The sequence below is a fragment of the Microcaecilia unicolor genome, chromosome 11, assembly GCF_901765095.1.
Source record: "Microcaecilia unicolor chromosome 11, aMicUni1.1, whole genome shotgun sequence".
Lineage (NCBI taxonomy): Eukaryota > Metazoa > Chordata > Amphibia > Gymnophiona > Siphonopidae > Microcaecilia > Microcaecilia unicolor.
Window position 1 is genome coordinate 75,864,605 of NC_044041.1, and position 13,862 is coordinate 75,878,466.

The following is a 13,862-nucleotide window of genomic DNA, read 5'->3' on the forward strand; positions in this document are numbered from 1 at the left end:
CATTCAGAATTGTCTTATAATATCTGCTTGTTATATAACTAACATGTTTTATCACTATAATGCTACCAAGATCCTTCTGTAACACTAAATGACTATTTTCTAATCTATTCCACTATTCATGATATATTGTAAGCCACATTGAGCCTGCAAAGAGGTGGGAAAATGTGGGATACAAATGCAATGAATAAATAAATAAATACCTGATGTGGGATGTAAACGTAAGATGGCATATCAAAATTTCATAGTCAAATACCTCATATTCTTGTAGCTGTCTGCTAGTGTGGAGTGTATGTGGGTTTGGTATTATGGATTATGTATGTATTAAATTTGTAAACCGCTTAGGACTAAGTGGTCTATAAATTTTATTAAAGAGAGAAATAAATCTCTGAGCGCCTGCTACAATTCTCCCACCCAACGTATCAAAATGAACTTTCTTTCTAGTAAGTGGTAGCTCTTACAAGATATACTACCATACCATATTTGGGGGTATTTGATAGACTCTGAGGGGTTTCCTTCAGTTCTTCAGCACTGACCAACGTGGCTGGAAAGTGAGTTTGCTGGTATCTGTGGTAAACAACCACTACTACTACTACTACTACTACTTAACATTTCTAGAGCACTACTAGGGTTACGCAGCGCTGTACAGATTAACATAAATTGACATAAAGGACAGTCCCTGCTCCAAGGAGCTTACAATCTAAAGGGCGAAATGTCAAGTAGGGGCAGTCCAGGTTTCCTGAATAGAGGTATGATGGTTAGGTGCCGAAGGCGACATTGAAGAGGTGGGTTTTGACAAGGCTTTGAAGATGGGCAGGGAGGGGGCCTGGCGTATGGGCTCAGGGAGATTATTCCAGGCATGGGGTGAGGCGAGGCAGAAAGGGCGGAGCCTGGAGTTGGCGGTGGTGGAGAAGGGTACTGACAGGAGGGATTTGTCTTGAGAACGGAGGTTACAGGTAGGAATGTAAGGGGAGATGAGGGTAGAGAGGTAGGTAGGGGCTGTAGATCGAGTGCATTTGTAGGTTAAAAGGAGAAGCTTAAACTGTATGCGGTACCTGATCGGAAGCCAGTGAAGTGACTTGAGGAGAGGGGTGATGTGAGTGTACCGGTTCAGGCGGAAGATAAGACGTGCAGCAGAGTTTTGAATGGACTGAAGGGGGGATAGGTGGCAAATTGGGAGGCCAGTGAGGAGTAGGTTGCGGTAGTCAAGGCGAGAGGTAATGAGAGAATGGATGAGAGTTCGGGTGGTGTGCTCAGACAGGAAGGGGTGAATTTTGCTGATGTTATAGAGGAAGAAGTGACAGGTCTTGGCTATCTGCTGGATATGTGCAGAGAAGGAGAGGGAGGAGTCAAAGATGACCCCAAGGTTGCGGGCAGATGAGACGGGGACGATGAGGGTGTTATCAACAGAGATAGAGAGTGGAGGGAGAGGAGAAGTGGGTTTGGGAGGGAAGACAATAAGCTCGGTCTTGGCCATGTTCAGTTTCAAGTGGCGGTTGGACATCCAGGTCACAATGTCGGCTAAGCAGGCTGATACTTTAGCCTGGGTTTCTGCAGTGATGTCTGGTGTGGAGAGATAAAGCTGGGTGTCATCGGCATAAAGATGATATTGGAACCCATGGGAGGAGATTAGGGAACCCAGGGAGGAGGTGTAGATTGAGAAAAGAAGGGGTCCAAGGACAGATCCCTGAGGAACTCCAACAGACAGCGGGATGGGGGTGGAGGAAGAACTCTGAGAATGTACTCTGAAGGTACGGTGGGAGAGATAAGAGGAGAACCAGGAGAGGACAGAGCCCTGGAACCCAAGTGAGGACAGTGTGGCAAGAAGTAAGTTATGATTGACAGTGTCAAAAGCGGCGGATAGGTCGAGGAGGATAAGGATGGAGTAGTGACCTTTGGATTTGGCAAGGAACAGGTCGTTGCAGACTTTAGATAGTGCCGTTTCCGTCGAGTGTAGGGGGCGAAAGCTGGATTGAAGTGGATCGCGGATGGCGTGAGAGGATAGAAAATTGAGGCAGCAGCTGTGAACGGCGCGTTCAAGTATCTTGGAGAGGAAGGGTAGGAGGGAAATGGGGCGGTAGTTGGAGGGACAGGTAGGGTCAAGTGATGGTTTTTTGAGGAGTGGTGTGACTACAGCATGCTTGAAGGTGTCAGGGACAGTTGCAGTGGAGAGAGAGAGGTTGAGGATATGACAGATGGGGGGGGGGGGGTGACAGTAGGAGTGATGGTGTTAAGTAAGTTGGTGGGGATGGGGTCTGAGGAACCTGGCAGTGGAATGGGAAATGCCTCTAGTAACACTTCAACCTAAGTAGTTACGAGAACATTACAAGGCCCGCGTCCCAAAACACATGAAGAAAAGAAAGTAGAGGATGCTTAATTGCAACTACTGCTAGATAAGTTTTATGAAATGTTTACTAATGAGAGAATCTGCCAAGAATGTCTGCCTTGCTAGTAAGAGTGGAAAAGCCTCCAGTGGCTGACTGCTGCAATAAACTTGTTTTGTCCCCCTCCCGGCATGGACAACAGTCAGCTAATGTCTTGTAATATTTCCCAGAGCTGTACCACACTGAAAATATAAATACGGAGTGCTGGGCTCTCTCTTCAAGAGTGAGCTAAACAAAGGGAAGGAGATGAGGCCTGCTTAACTAGGCCATACGTACACTTAAGAATAGTAAAGGCATTTTCATGGGTATATGCCTGTATACCTGTTTAAAACCCTGCTAATAAAATTACCCCACATGAACGGTGTGACCTTTTAATAGGCATGTTCAGTGACAGACTGTGGAGTTGTGATTTATGTGTGAACATTTACACCTGCTCACAAGCCCATGTGAATGTCTACGGTTTCATTGTAGCCATGATTTCTGCAGCTTTGTGGGGCAATTTTAGAAAGACATGTAGGCACCTACATCTTTCTGTATAATAGAGGTCTGTGGGCCTTTCCATTCTTTAGGTGAGCTGTTATAAGACTAATAAAAAATATATATTTTCTTAGCTTCAGGATGTGTGCAACATTCCACACTCAAACATGTGCAAATACACTGATAAAACTCTCCTTACCAAAACCATAAGGTCACAAACAGTCCAGATGAGTTTACAGTTTAGCAAAATACTTGAACATTGGTTTTACTCACTTTCAAAACCAGATTCCACTCTGCCCTTGGCATGTCTGGCTCTGGACTGCTTTATTATATAATATTGAGGCTGCATCTGTAGGTTTTAAAGGAGTGCCTCAGAAGCAGGATCAAAAATGGGAATCCTGACGCTTCCAGATTTCACTAGGAGAGAGTACCAGTAATCTGCTCTTGTATGAAACAGCATTTAAAGAGCGATAAAGATATAGTAGCTTTATCACTCTATAGCAGGGGTTCTCAACCCAGTCCTCGGAACACATCCCAGCCAGTCAGGTTTTCATGTTTCATGTTCAATTCTGGTCACCGCATCTCACAAAAAATATAGTGGAATTAGAAAAGGTGCAGAGAAGGGCGACGAAAATGATAAAGGGGATGGGACGACTTCCTTATGAGGAAAGGCTAAAGCGGCTAGGGCTCTTCAGCTTGGAGAAAAGGCGGCTGAGGGGAGATATGATAGAGGTCTACAAAATAATGAGTGGAGTTGAACAGGTAGATGTGAAGTGTCTGTTTACGCTTTCCAAAAATACTAGGATTAGGGGGCATGCGATGAAACTACAATGAAGTAAATTTAAAACGAATCAGAGAAAAATCTTTCTTAGCTCAACATGTAATTAAACTCTGGAATTCGTTGCCAGAGAATGTGGTAAAGGCGGTTAGCTTAGCAGAGTTTAAAAAAGGTTTGGACAGCTTCCTAAAGGAAAAGTCCATAGATCATTATTAAATGGATTGGGGAAAATCCACTATTTCTGGGATAAGAAGTATAAAATGTTTGTACTTTTTTGGGATCTTGCCAGGTATTTGTGACCTGGATTGGCCACTGTTGGAAACAGGATGCTGGGCTTGATGGACCTTTGGTCTTTCCCAGTATGGCAGTACTTATGTACTTGTCATGTCCCCTACCTCAACGCAAGCGGTGTCCTCGGGCTGCGCAGGGTCCCATCGACACGCACACTTGATTGGCACAGCCCTGAGCCATGTGTGTGTAGTTCTTCTCTGGCTGCAGGCTCCTTGATTGCTTTGCTTCCATGCACTTGGCTCTGCTCTCTTTCTGTCTGGCTTCCAGGCTCCTTGATTGCTTTGCTTCCACCCACCTGGGTCTGCTCTTCCTCTGCCTGGCTTCCCTTGCTTCTCTCCTATTGGTCTTCTGGTTCCTCCTTCCCCTGCTCTTGTCCTATGGTTGTGCCCCTTCTCCTTGCTGATGTCAGACGCCAGCACTTTTATCAGCTGAGATCTCCCTAGACTCCTTGCTTGGCTTGTACTTTGGTAGGTGTTACTTGCTCAGTAGTGTGCTTCTCCTCTACTTTGTTCTTTGTTGCTGACTTAGCCTGTACCTGGATTACTCTTGTGTCTGCTGCCTGCCTACTGACCTTGCCTGTACCTGGATTACTCTTGTGTCTGCTGCCTGCCTACTGACCTTGCCTGTACCTGGATTACTCTCTTGACCTGCTGCCTGCCTACTGACTCTGCCTGTACCTGGATCACTCTCTTGCCTGCTGCCTGTCTGGCTGTCACGTTCATCACCCCGCTTCCTGCTCCATCTCGTAAGCCCTGCAGGCCACCCACACCTAGGGGCTCAACCTCTGGGGAATGGCGGTCAGTGCAGGTGAAACCAGGGGTTGTCCGGCCGCCAAGCAGAACCTGGTCTAAGTACTGGGCTCAGCAGCGCTCTACTTGGTACAAGAACTCACAGGTCTGACAGTACTTATGTAAAACACGTATACATTTAGGACCAAATTACTAAGGATGGGCAGATTGGATGGGCCATTTGGCCCTTATCTGCCATTATGTTTCTATAAATGGCGCATCGATTCAGGTCAACCAAAGGGGAAGAGGGGCCCACAACTTCCACAAAGAGGAAAGCACAAAACAAGTGGAGCAAATTCCAAATGACCAAGGCAGACAAGGAGTAGAAGCATCCCAAAAAGTTTATTCAGCAAAATAAACTGACCCAAATGACCTTACACGGGCCATGTTTTGGCACAAGGCCTTCTTCAGGGGTCAATATGGTTTGGGTAAATGAGCAATGCAGAGAATGTAAAAACCAATGAATACTGGAGCTCAATACACTGCATGCCATTGAAATCAGTCTTCTCTGCGAGTGAAGAAGGCCTTGTGCAGAAACATGGCCCGTGTAGGGTCACTTGGGTCAGTTTATTTTGGTGAATAAACTTTTTGGATGCTCTTACTCCTTGTCTGCCTTGGTCATTTGGAATTTGCTGCACTTTCGCTCCTAGTCAAGTGCCACTAATTGAATAGTGCCTAGCACCGGGATCCGTGCAGGGATTTGCACCAGCTGAAACCTGGTGTAAATACCTGTGCCTAAATTAGGCACAAATCAGGCATATTCTATAACAGTGCATGCAAATTATTGGAAAGCCTATGACTTGCCCAAGTCCCTCCTATAACCCTGCCCCCTTTCAGATCCACACACTAGAATTTATGTGCGCATCAGTGGCATAGCTATGTGGGGCCAGGGGGGCCTGGGCCCCCCTAAATTTCCTGTGGGCCCCTGGTTTCACTGGTGGGGGTCCCCAAACCCCGCCAGCTGAAGCGTTGTCCAGCGGTGGTCTCCAGCGCCGCTGACCTGCTCTGTCTTCCCTTCACGTCTGGCACACTCCTTTTAATGAAACTGAGAATGCTCAATTTCACTTAAAGGCGCGTGCAGGATGTGTGGGGAAGACAAAGCAGGACAGGCAACAGCGGCGCTTGAGACCGGCGCTGGACAACGCTTCAGCTGGTGGGGGTTGGGTACCCCTGCCAGCCAAGTTATTTGCTGCAACAGTGGGTGTGGGGCCACAGACCAAAATGTGTCCCCCACCTTGGGCTCTGTCCCCCTCCCACCGCAAGGTCTGGCTACACCCCTGGTGTGCATCTTTATAGATTATGTCTAGCAAGGTGCGCACCTAAATTCTAATAGTTATCAATTAGTGCTGATAATTGATTAGTAGTGGCCAGTTATTTTTTATTTTTGTTACATTTGTACCCCACGCTTTCCCACTCAAGGCAGTCTCAATGCGGCTTACATGGGGCAATGGAGGGTTAAGTGAGTTGCCCAGAGTTACAAGGAGCTGCCTGTGCCTGAATTGGGAATCAAACTCAGTTCCTCAGTTCCCCAGGACCAAAGTCCACCACCCTAACCACTAGGCCAGTTAGAGCTAATTGGGCATGTGCCTGAATTTCGCATGCAATTTTAAGCACTATGTGGAATCCTAGGATTAAGGCATGAGCACTTACACTAGTCCTAGAGCTGGTGTACATGCCCAGGCCTAGTTGTGTGCTAGAACATGCATAAATTAAAGTATTTTATCATTTACATGCATACTTGTGCACTCCACCCATGCACCACCGACAAAATAGATGCCATGAACCTGTTTGTGGCATGTACTTTTCCACTATAAGAGGTCATTTACATGTGTAAACGGCTAAAGTGCCACTATTTGCACATCTTTCTAACTACTTACAAGTAAGCAGCTCCTTCTAGAATTAACCCCTTAATGCCAAAGTATAATGCTATAGATACAAATATGGAGAAAATACATTTGTAGGTGATTCAGGGCCTGGTGCACACAAAAACACCTTCGTTATTCCCGTGGAGTGTTGCTGGATGTGCCTGTGGGCAAAGGGGCAGCCGGAGCCTGACTTTTAATGGTGGGATGAGCCACTCTCCCCCCCCCCCCCCCCCCCCCCCCCCACACACACACACTTTTTCCCCTGGACGAACTATGGCGAACTCTGGTTGGGCCTTGAAAGGGAAGCCTAGGAATGATGGAGTCGTTCACAGTTTAAGCATCAGCTCAAGTGCTGGTAAGAGCCAAAAGGGAAGGTTTGGATCTCTACCTGATTGGGCAGATTTTGTTTAACTATTGGGAATCCTCCTCCAGTCGGGGCATTTCCTTCTTGCTGCGCGGAGGGATTTTCTTGGCTATATTGAAGCCCAGCCTCTCCTTGGACCAGGATCCTGCTTCCAGGAGGTGGCTTGTTTACCCCCTCCTCCCCCCCCCCCCCCCCCCACACTGCTGTCCCTTATTTCAGAAGTTTTGTGTTGCTGGGGAGTGTTCCATGGGTATTTGAACTCGTCGCAGTTGGTGGGGGGGGGGGGGGGGGTACCTGAGCTACAGCCTGTTCAAAAGGAGATCCTTTTGAACAGGGCCTTAATATTCAGGAGGAGGTGAATGGTAGACCTAGGCCTACGCTTTACTTCTAGCTGATATGGCAGGCAGGGAATATATTTATACACTGTTCTTTGTTGCACTAAGACTTCTAACTGCTAACAGCAGGTAGTCCTGTTTTCAGTATATAAATTATAAGTCTGACTTATTTTTGTTAGCTCTGGTTAACAGAATTTTTTCCACCAATAAACAAAGCTGTAGTCTGCTTTTATTCCCATGCCTGTTTTGATGTGGAGTTATTTGAGTCTCAATCAATCTTTGTTGTTAAAATAATTTTGTGGTATTTAATTGTGAGGGAAGGGGAAGGCGGTGAAAGTCTCATAACCCCTGTTAATTCTTATGGCAGGGTCAGAGGCAGTACCTTAAGTAAAGATGTCAGAAGTGTGTTTGTTTGGGGGGGGGGGGGGTCCTACATTTTAGATGATGTGCCAGAAGAGTTGTGGATTATTCATTGTGGGGTGTTTTGTAGGGGGGTGGGACGCTGTTCAGCATCAACTGGTTGAGAAGAAAAGAGTGGGCTTCGCTTCATAAGAAGCAATCGGTAGAGCTTTTCAAGTTTTTGCTTTTATCGTTTAACAGAAGAACCCGGGGAAGGGGATCAGGTTGGTTCACGTTAGAGTTTCTTGTGCCTCTAGATTTGAAGCAATGTGTAAATGCTGTACGGATATATTTGGAAATGTGCATCCTGCCAGTCACTGGTTGGGATGTTAAAAAAAAACCCCAAAACACACACATGACTCAGCAGGGGCAAGAAGGAAACTGGATGGGGGGGGGGGGGGGGGGGGGGGGGGAATTAATTTAGTCCTTTCTGGTGGCGGATAAGTATCCGCAGAGAAAATGAGGTGGCAAATTAACTCTACCATCTTGAGACTAATGCACCATAGTGCACACAAAATATTACTGCAATAATATTCTCAGCCACTCATTAACTTTTACCCAACTACTGAACTTTCCTGCTCGCTGAATCTTTCCTTTCACTCTTCTAAGAATGTTGTACTATAAACCTAGAGAGACTGAAAAATCCGATATCCCTGCTACTGGGGTATCTCCTTCCCTCTCCCCCACCCCAGCCTCAGTTCCGTGTAAATGCAGTGACCCGTTTTACAGTACCAGAGCGTCTTTTTCATTCCCTCCAACCCAGTTTTTATGTTAATTATGTATCGTTTTTTCCCAGGAGCTTCTAAGTGTGACACGGGCACCCTGGCGATGAAGTTAGAAGCCTCACCTGTCAGGGTCTGCATCTCCCCTGCAGACATCCGTGGTAAAGTAGCTGTGCAGCAGGCAAATGCTGAGACAGCTGATATTCAGAGACAGGCACAAGGCTGCCAGCACTGCCGAGACAGGCAGCAAGACATCAGCCCCTGCGACCGAGAACCCTGCCGGGGAAGGGCCCTGTTTCACCAGCAACTGCCCACCCTGGATCTGGAAGATGAGGAGCAGGGAGAGCACCGACATCACGGCTGCTAAAATCCCAAACAGGGCGAGCACTGTGAGCGAGTGCTGGCTATATGTGGAAGGCATGCTGGAACTTCCAAAGGGGGACCAGATCCTCTCGTGACCTCCTTCCTCCGTGCCTTACCATTCACTGGCACATCCACTGAAAAAAAAAAACTTTTCTAAAGCCCCCCCCCCCCCCCCCCCCCCCCCCAACACAACATCACTCTGTGCCAGACTAAAGAGAGGTCAGACACTACAGAAAAGAGAGTAAGTTTGAGACATTTTTCCGGGTAACTGTAGCTGTCTCTTGTAGGACATGTGATGCCTGGGAGAGGGGAGGGTCAAACAGATCCCTCCTTACTGTGGCTCTGTTAGAGGGAGGTAAAACTCCACTGTCTTGTATTCAGATTCTGGGTATCCAAGTTTTGATCTTTTTTTTTTTTAACATTTCTAAATGTTAAGGCGTTGAAGGTCTGATATTGTTGCTCTCTAATTTTTTTTTTAATATTATTAGATAATTTGTAAGTAAAATATATCCAAATCCCAAAGTCTTTTGGTATTCTCAATATTATTCTCTCTGTATTAGCAATGTAAGATTAAGCTCGGTATGCAGTACATGTTAGGTTCAAGCATTCACACTACATTCCCTTGCATGGCTCCAGGTCTAAGCTAAGGGAAGCTGCATGAAAACTACTTTTCGTATTTACAGTGTGCATTTGTGTATATATATATATATATATATTTTTTTTTTAGTCTCCTTAATCTTTAATTGCTTAGTTTTCTTGGGTTTCTGATGCATCTGTAAGCTGTTTTGCATACTGCCTGGAAAGGCTTTGGGGCCCAATTTTGTGGAGAGGTCAGATGGTGAAAACTGTGGTGATGCACCTGATGCCTATAGCTGTGTGTCTTATCAGGAGACTTTTCAGTAACAAGACTGTCAAATCTAGAAGGCCTGCTGGGTTTTTAAGTGGTGTATATGGTGTCACTAGCCCAGCCAATTGAACTAATGGTTTAGAAATAGCCAGTGGGGACCAATTTTGGTACTTGTCAGGGTGACCCAGCTTTTAGTGCTATATTGGAGTGACTGTGCTTTGGGAAAGAATATTTGAATACAATTCCAATGAAAATGAACTAGAATTGTTTCAACAACGAGAGAGAGAGAGAGAATTCAGGACTGTGCTTGCAAAAGCAAGATGTCTGGCTGGGTGTGATACAGAGTCTCTAGGTCACCTGGAGCAGAGGGAGAGCCAACCACTGCTTTTCTAGTCATATCCAGTGGTTGCCCAAAGAACATCATTTTTTTTGTTACATTTGTACCCCACGCTTTCCCACTCATGGCAGGCTCAATGCAGCTTACATGGGGCAATGGAGGGTTAAGTGACTTGCCCAGAGTCATAAGGAGCTGCCTGTGCCTGAAGTGGGAATCAAACTCAGTTCCTCAGAACCAAAGTCCACCACCCTAACCACTAGGCCACTCCACTCCATTACAGGGAGCCACTGCAGTAGCTGGTCTGCTACTTGCATAGGAGCCAGTGCTGTAGGTTCTTGAGAAGTATTTACAGGGCTTTTTTGAGGGGTACTTAGGGGTACTGAGTACCGGTACCTTTTCCATTGTCTGCTAAAATTGACCCATGGTCCCTAAGTTTTAATGAAAGAGCTCAGGCTCTACACACCAATTCCACCTTGTCATGGATTCAGTGAATGATTGCAGGAGGCCTGGCTATTGTGGGGTGGGGGTCCCTCAGTGATCATCCCAGACCACACCCCAAAGGGTGGCCTGGCATTTGAGTACCGACACCTTTTTCGCTAGAAAAAATGCACTGAGTATTTATGAAGAGAATCACCCAAGGCTCTGTACAGCAGGTACGGTTTAATATAAAACTTACAATTTTGTTTACAGCATAACAATAGTAAAATGACCAATTATAAATATAAATACAATAAATGAGGTAAACTTGAAAGCAGCAAATTGAAACCTAATAATAGGGCTACCATGAAACAGTATCAAAAAATATACACATTTAACAGCACTGGAATTCAAATACCAGAGATATAATACAATGTTAACATAATACTAATGATACATCTAATAAGCAAGAATTAGAACATTCAACTAACATAGAAATGATGCTAATGTTTTTCTACAATACAGCTTACCATATAGCTGAGGGACCAAATGCAGATATATATAGGTGAGGACAAGATGGGTGGTACAGAGTCAGTTGGGATAAATAGATGGGTGGCTAAACTCAAAGCAAGTTCATTGTACAGTTAAGCAAGAAATAAGGAATTGATCTAAGTTACACAAGTTAGTTCAGGTGCAGAATGAGTGTGTAGTCAGTCACCCTATGTATTAAAGGTTTGGGAGAAGAGCCAGGCTTTCACTTGCTTCCTGAAGTAGAGGTAGTCTGGAGTTATAGGTAGCCCCTCTGGAAGTAAATTTCAGAGCATGGGGGCTGCTCCTGAGAATGCTCCCTGGTGGGTATCACATCCTACAATTTCTTTTGATGATCCTTGAGAGGACCTTAGAGGTCTCAAAGGCATGTAAAGGGCAAACTTATTCTTAAGGCATGTAAAGGGCAAATCTATTCTTTAAGTACTCTGGCCCATTTTGTTTGAGGAGCTTGAATTTAGCCCTGTAAGATACCGGTAGCCAGTGTAGTTTTTGGGTCACCTCGCTTGCAGCCTTCTGTTAGTCATGCTGCATCATTCTGAATTAGTTGGTGCTGATGTAAACTCTTGAGGGAGGGGTAATTTCCACTGAGTTTAGCACTCCCAATCATTTTGAAAAGTTGGCTTCTATGGGTACATGAAAGAGAATGTAAGAGAAAACAAGGACAATATAGTACTGAAGATATCCCTGACGGATCACTGATTAGAAGGATAGGGGTTGGAATAAGTAAATAGAGGCCATAAAAAGGAAGACAACCTGAAATTCCTCCCTCAGAAGTTCTCTCTGCTCTTGTAACTCTCAGGTCTCTTTGGGCTAGTTTGCTTAGATGATAGTAGATGCGGTTTTGTTTAATTTTGACCTCCAGGCAGAGTGCCCAGCTAGCTGCCTGTGGGTAAGAAGCTGAGTTTCTAGAGGTGGCAGCTGAGCAGGTGGGTGTACTGCAGCTTTAAGGCTGGGGAGAAGGCCCAGCATTGTTCTTGCAGACCTTGTTTTCCCTGCTTCTGGCCTGCCCTGGCTCTCTGCTCCCCTTAAGCCTCTCTTTGCAATTTCATTATGTTCCCATTGTTCCCATGGAAACCCAGATTATTCCAACTTTCCGCACTGTGGGAAAGTGAGTTTGGTTCAGCCAGGGCTAGGGTCTGTCTGATTAGCATAACTCTTAGGGCCGAGGCTCTCAATATAGTGGCTGCTGTTTGATACTAAAGAATAACAAAAATCTGTTCAGCCTACTGAGCTGTGGTTATAGAAGGTGGCAGAGGTGCCAGAACTCACTTCTTATGTGAGAGCACTCCAATTAGTTTTGGCCAGAACCGATTTTATGATTTTTTTATCATCGTTTCCTCCCAAGAGGTCTCTGCCTCAATGTGCTTCACTCTCCCTCGCACACATTCTGCCTCTCAGGGGCTTTTCATTGTCTGTCTAAATGCAGAATCTGTTATAAAAGAGGCCTCGCTGTGCCTACGTTTTTGTCTGTTCTCACACTGCGCATCTGGTAGCGCTGGAGAGATGAGGCATATTAATAAAAGCAGTATACTGTACCCTAGCTCATTAACCTCCAGTCGTTTAAGTAATCCATTTTAGGGATGTGCATAAGCAAAAAAATGTTGGTTTATTTCCAGATTTTTTAGGGTTTTTTTCCACCCTAATTTTCAGGCTTTTTCAGTTCATTTCCCACATTTGTCTACATTTTAAAATGTTAAGGGGTCCTTTTACCAAGCGGCTGTAAAAGGTGACTCGCGGTGGTGTTGGCATGTGGGATTGCTGGGCACCGAGCCTACTTTTTACCACAGATGGTAAAAGGGCATTTTCCAAGTCAGGGCAGTAAATGTACGCTACTTAGAAAATTGGCATTGCCATTTACTGCAGGAGCTCTTATGGTGAGGGCTCCAGTGGTAACTCAGCAGTAATTGGACAGTGATTACCACCAATCACACCTACTCCCCGCCCACAGGTGCTAGAAAACTGGAACTACTGCTGGGCTCCTGGGTAAGCCTGGCAGTAGGGTCAATTTACCCTGCGCTACCCCAGTGGCAGCCCTATCACCTGTTGATAAACGGGCCCCTAAGAGTATTAGAACTTTTTAATGCATACAGATTGATTGTTTTATGCATTAATTTTTAGGCAAACACGCATTAAGTAAATTTTGCACACACTAAGGGGGCGATTATTACATAGATTAAGGGGCCCTTTTGCCAAAGCTTAGAATATGCTAACTGCTGCACATTCTATTTTATACCTATGGGACACATGGGATTTAGTACATGCTAAACTTTAGCAAAAGGGCCCTAGGAGAATTGTACACTCTAAGGGGGTAGTTACTAACATGTGTTAAGGGAATAACACACAATATTTGCCTCTTCTTGTGCATTAAACATACATTACTTTGTTACTGCAGGGCAGTGGCATAGTCACAGGTGGGCCCCCGATGCCAGCAGCTACCCCACCCCGCTCCCCATGCATTCTCAGTTCAATGTGCATCAGGAAACAGTAAATTGTTGAAGGGTAAATATATAGCAAAAATAACCCTACACTTCATATATAAATCAAATGTAGATATGTGCTCATAACCACTGAGACATTTGTAAACTCATGATATTTCATGGACAGTACATCTCAAATCTTTTATAATCATTGTACAACACAAATCACCATACATATTCAAATGTCCATACTCTTTGAAAAGATAGCAATTCAAAAATAGTGGCTATATAAAATAATTGTTTAGAAATTCATATCAGTGCACTTAACAATCGTATTTGGGGAAACAGGAAGTGACATCAGCAAGGGTGGGACATGGCAGAGAGAAGCCTGCAGGGGCCACAGCAGGTAGCGAATATGAATCAGTGCTGCCACTAATGACACCTCAGAGGCACACAGGGGAGGGCAGGGGGTTCAGAGAGAGAGGGAGGGGGGGAGAGAATGCAGACATGTTGTGACCAGAGACAGAGGAGG

At 45.4% G+C, this 13,862-nt stretch overlaps 1 protein-coding gene across 1 annotated transcript in view; it reads right to left on the reverse strand.

Annotated features, from left to right (window-relative positions):
- The window catches only part of TMEM221 (transmembrane protein 221), a 39,561-nt gene extending 30,681 nt beyond the window's left edge, over nt 1-8,880 (reverse strand). Inside the window, exon 1 of the mRNA XM_030217872.1 lies at nt 8,526-8,880. Coding sequence (XP_030073732.1) covers nt 8,526-8,821 — 296 coding nt within the window. The 5' untranslated portion in view covers nt 8,822-8,880. The remainder of the gene's footprint in view (nt 1-8,525) is intronic.
- Between the last annotated feature and the right edge of the window lie 4,982 nt (nt 8,881-13,862).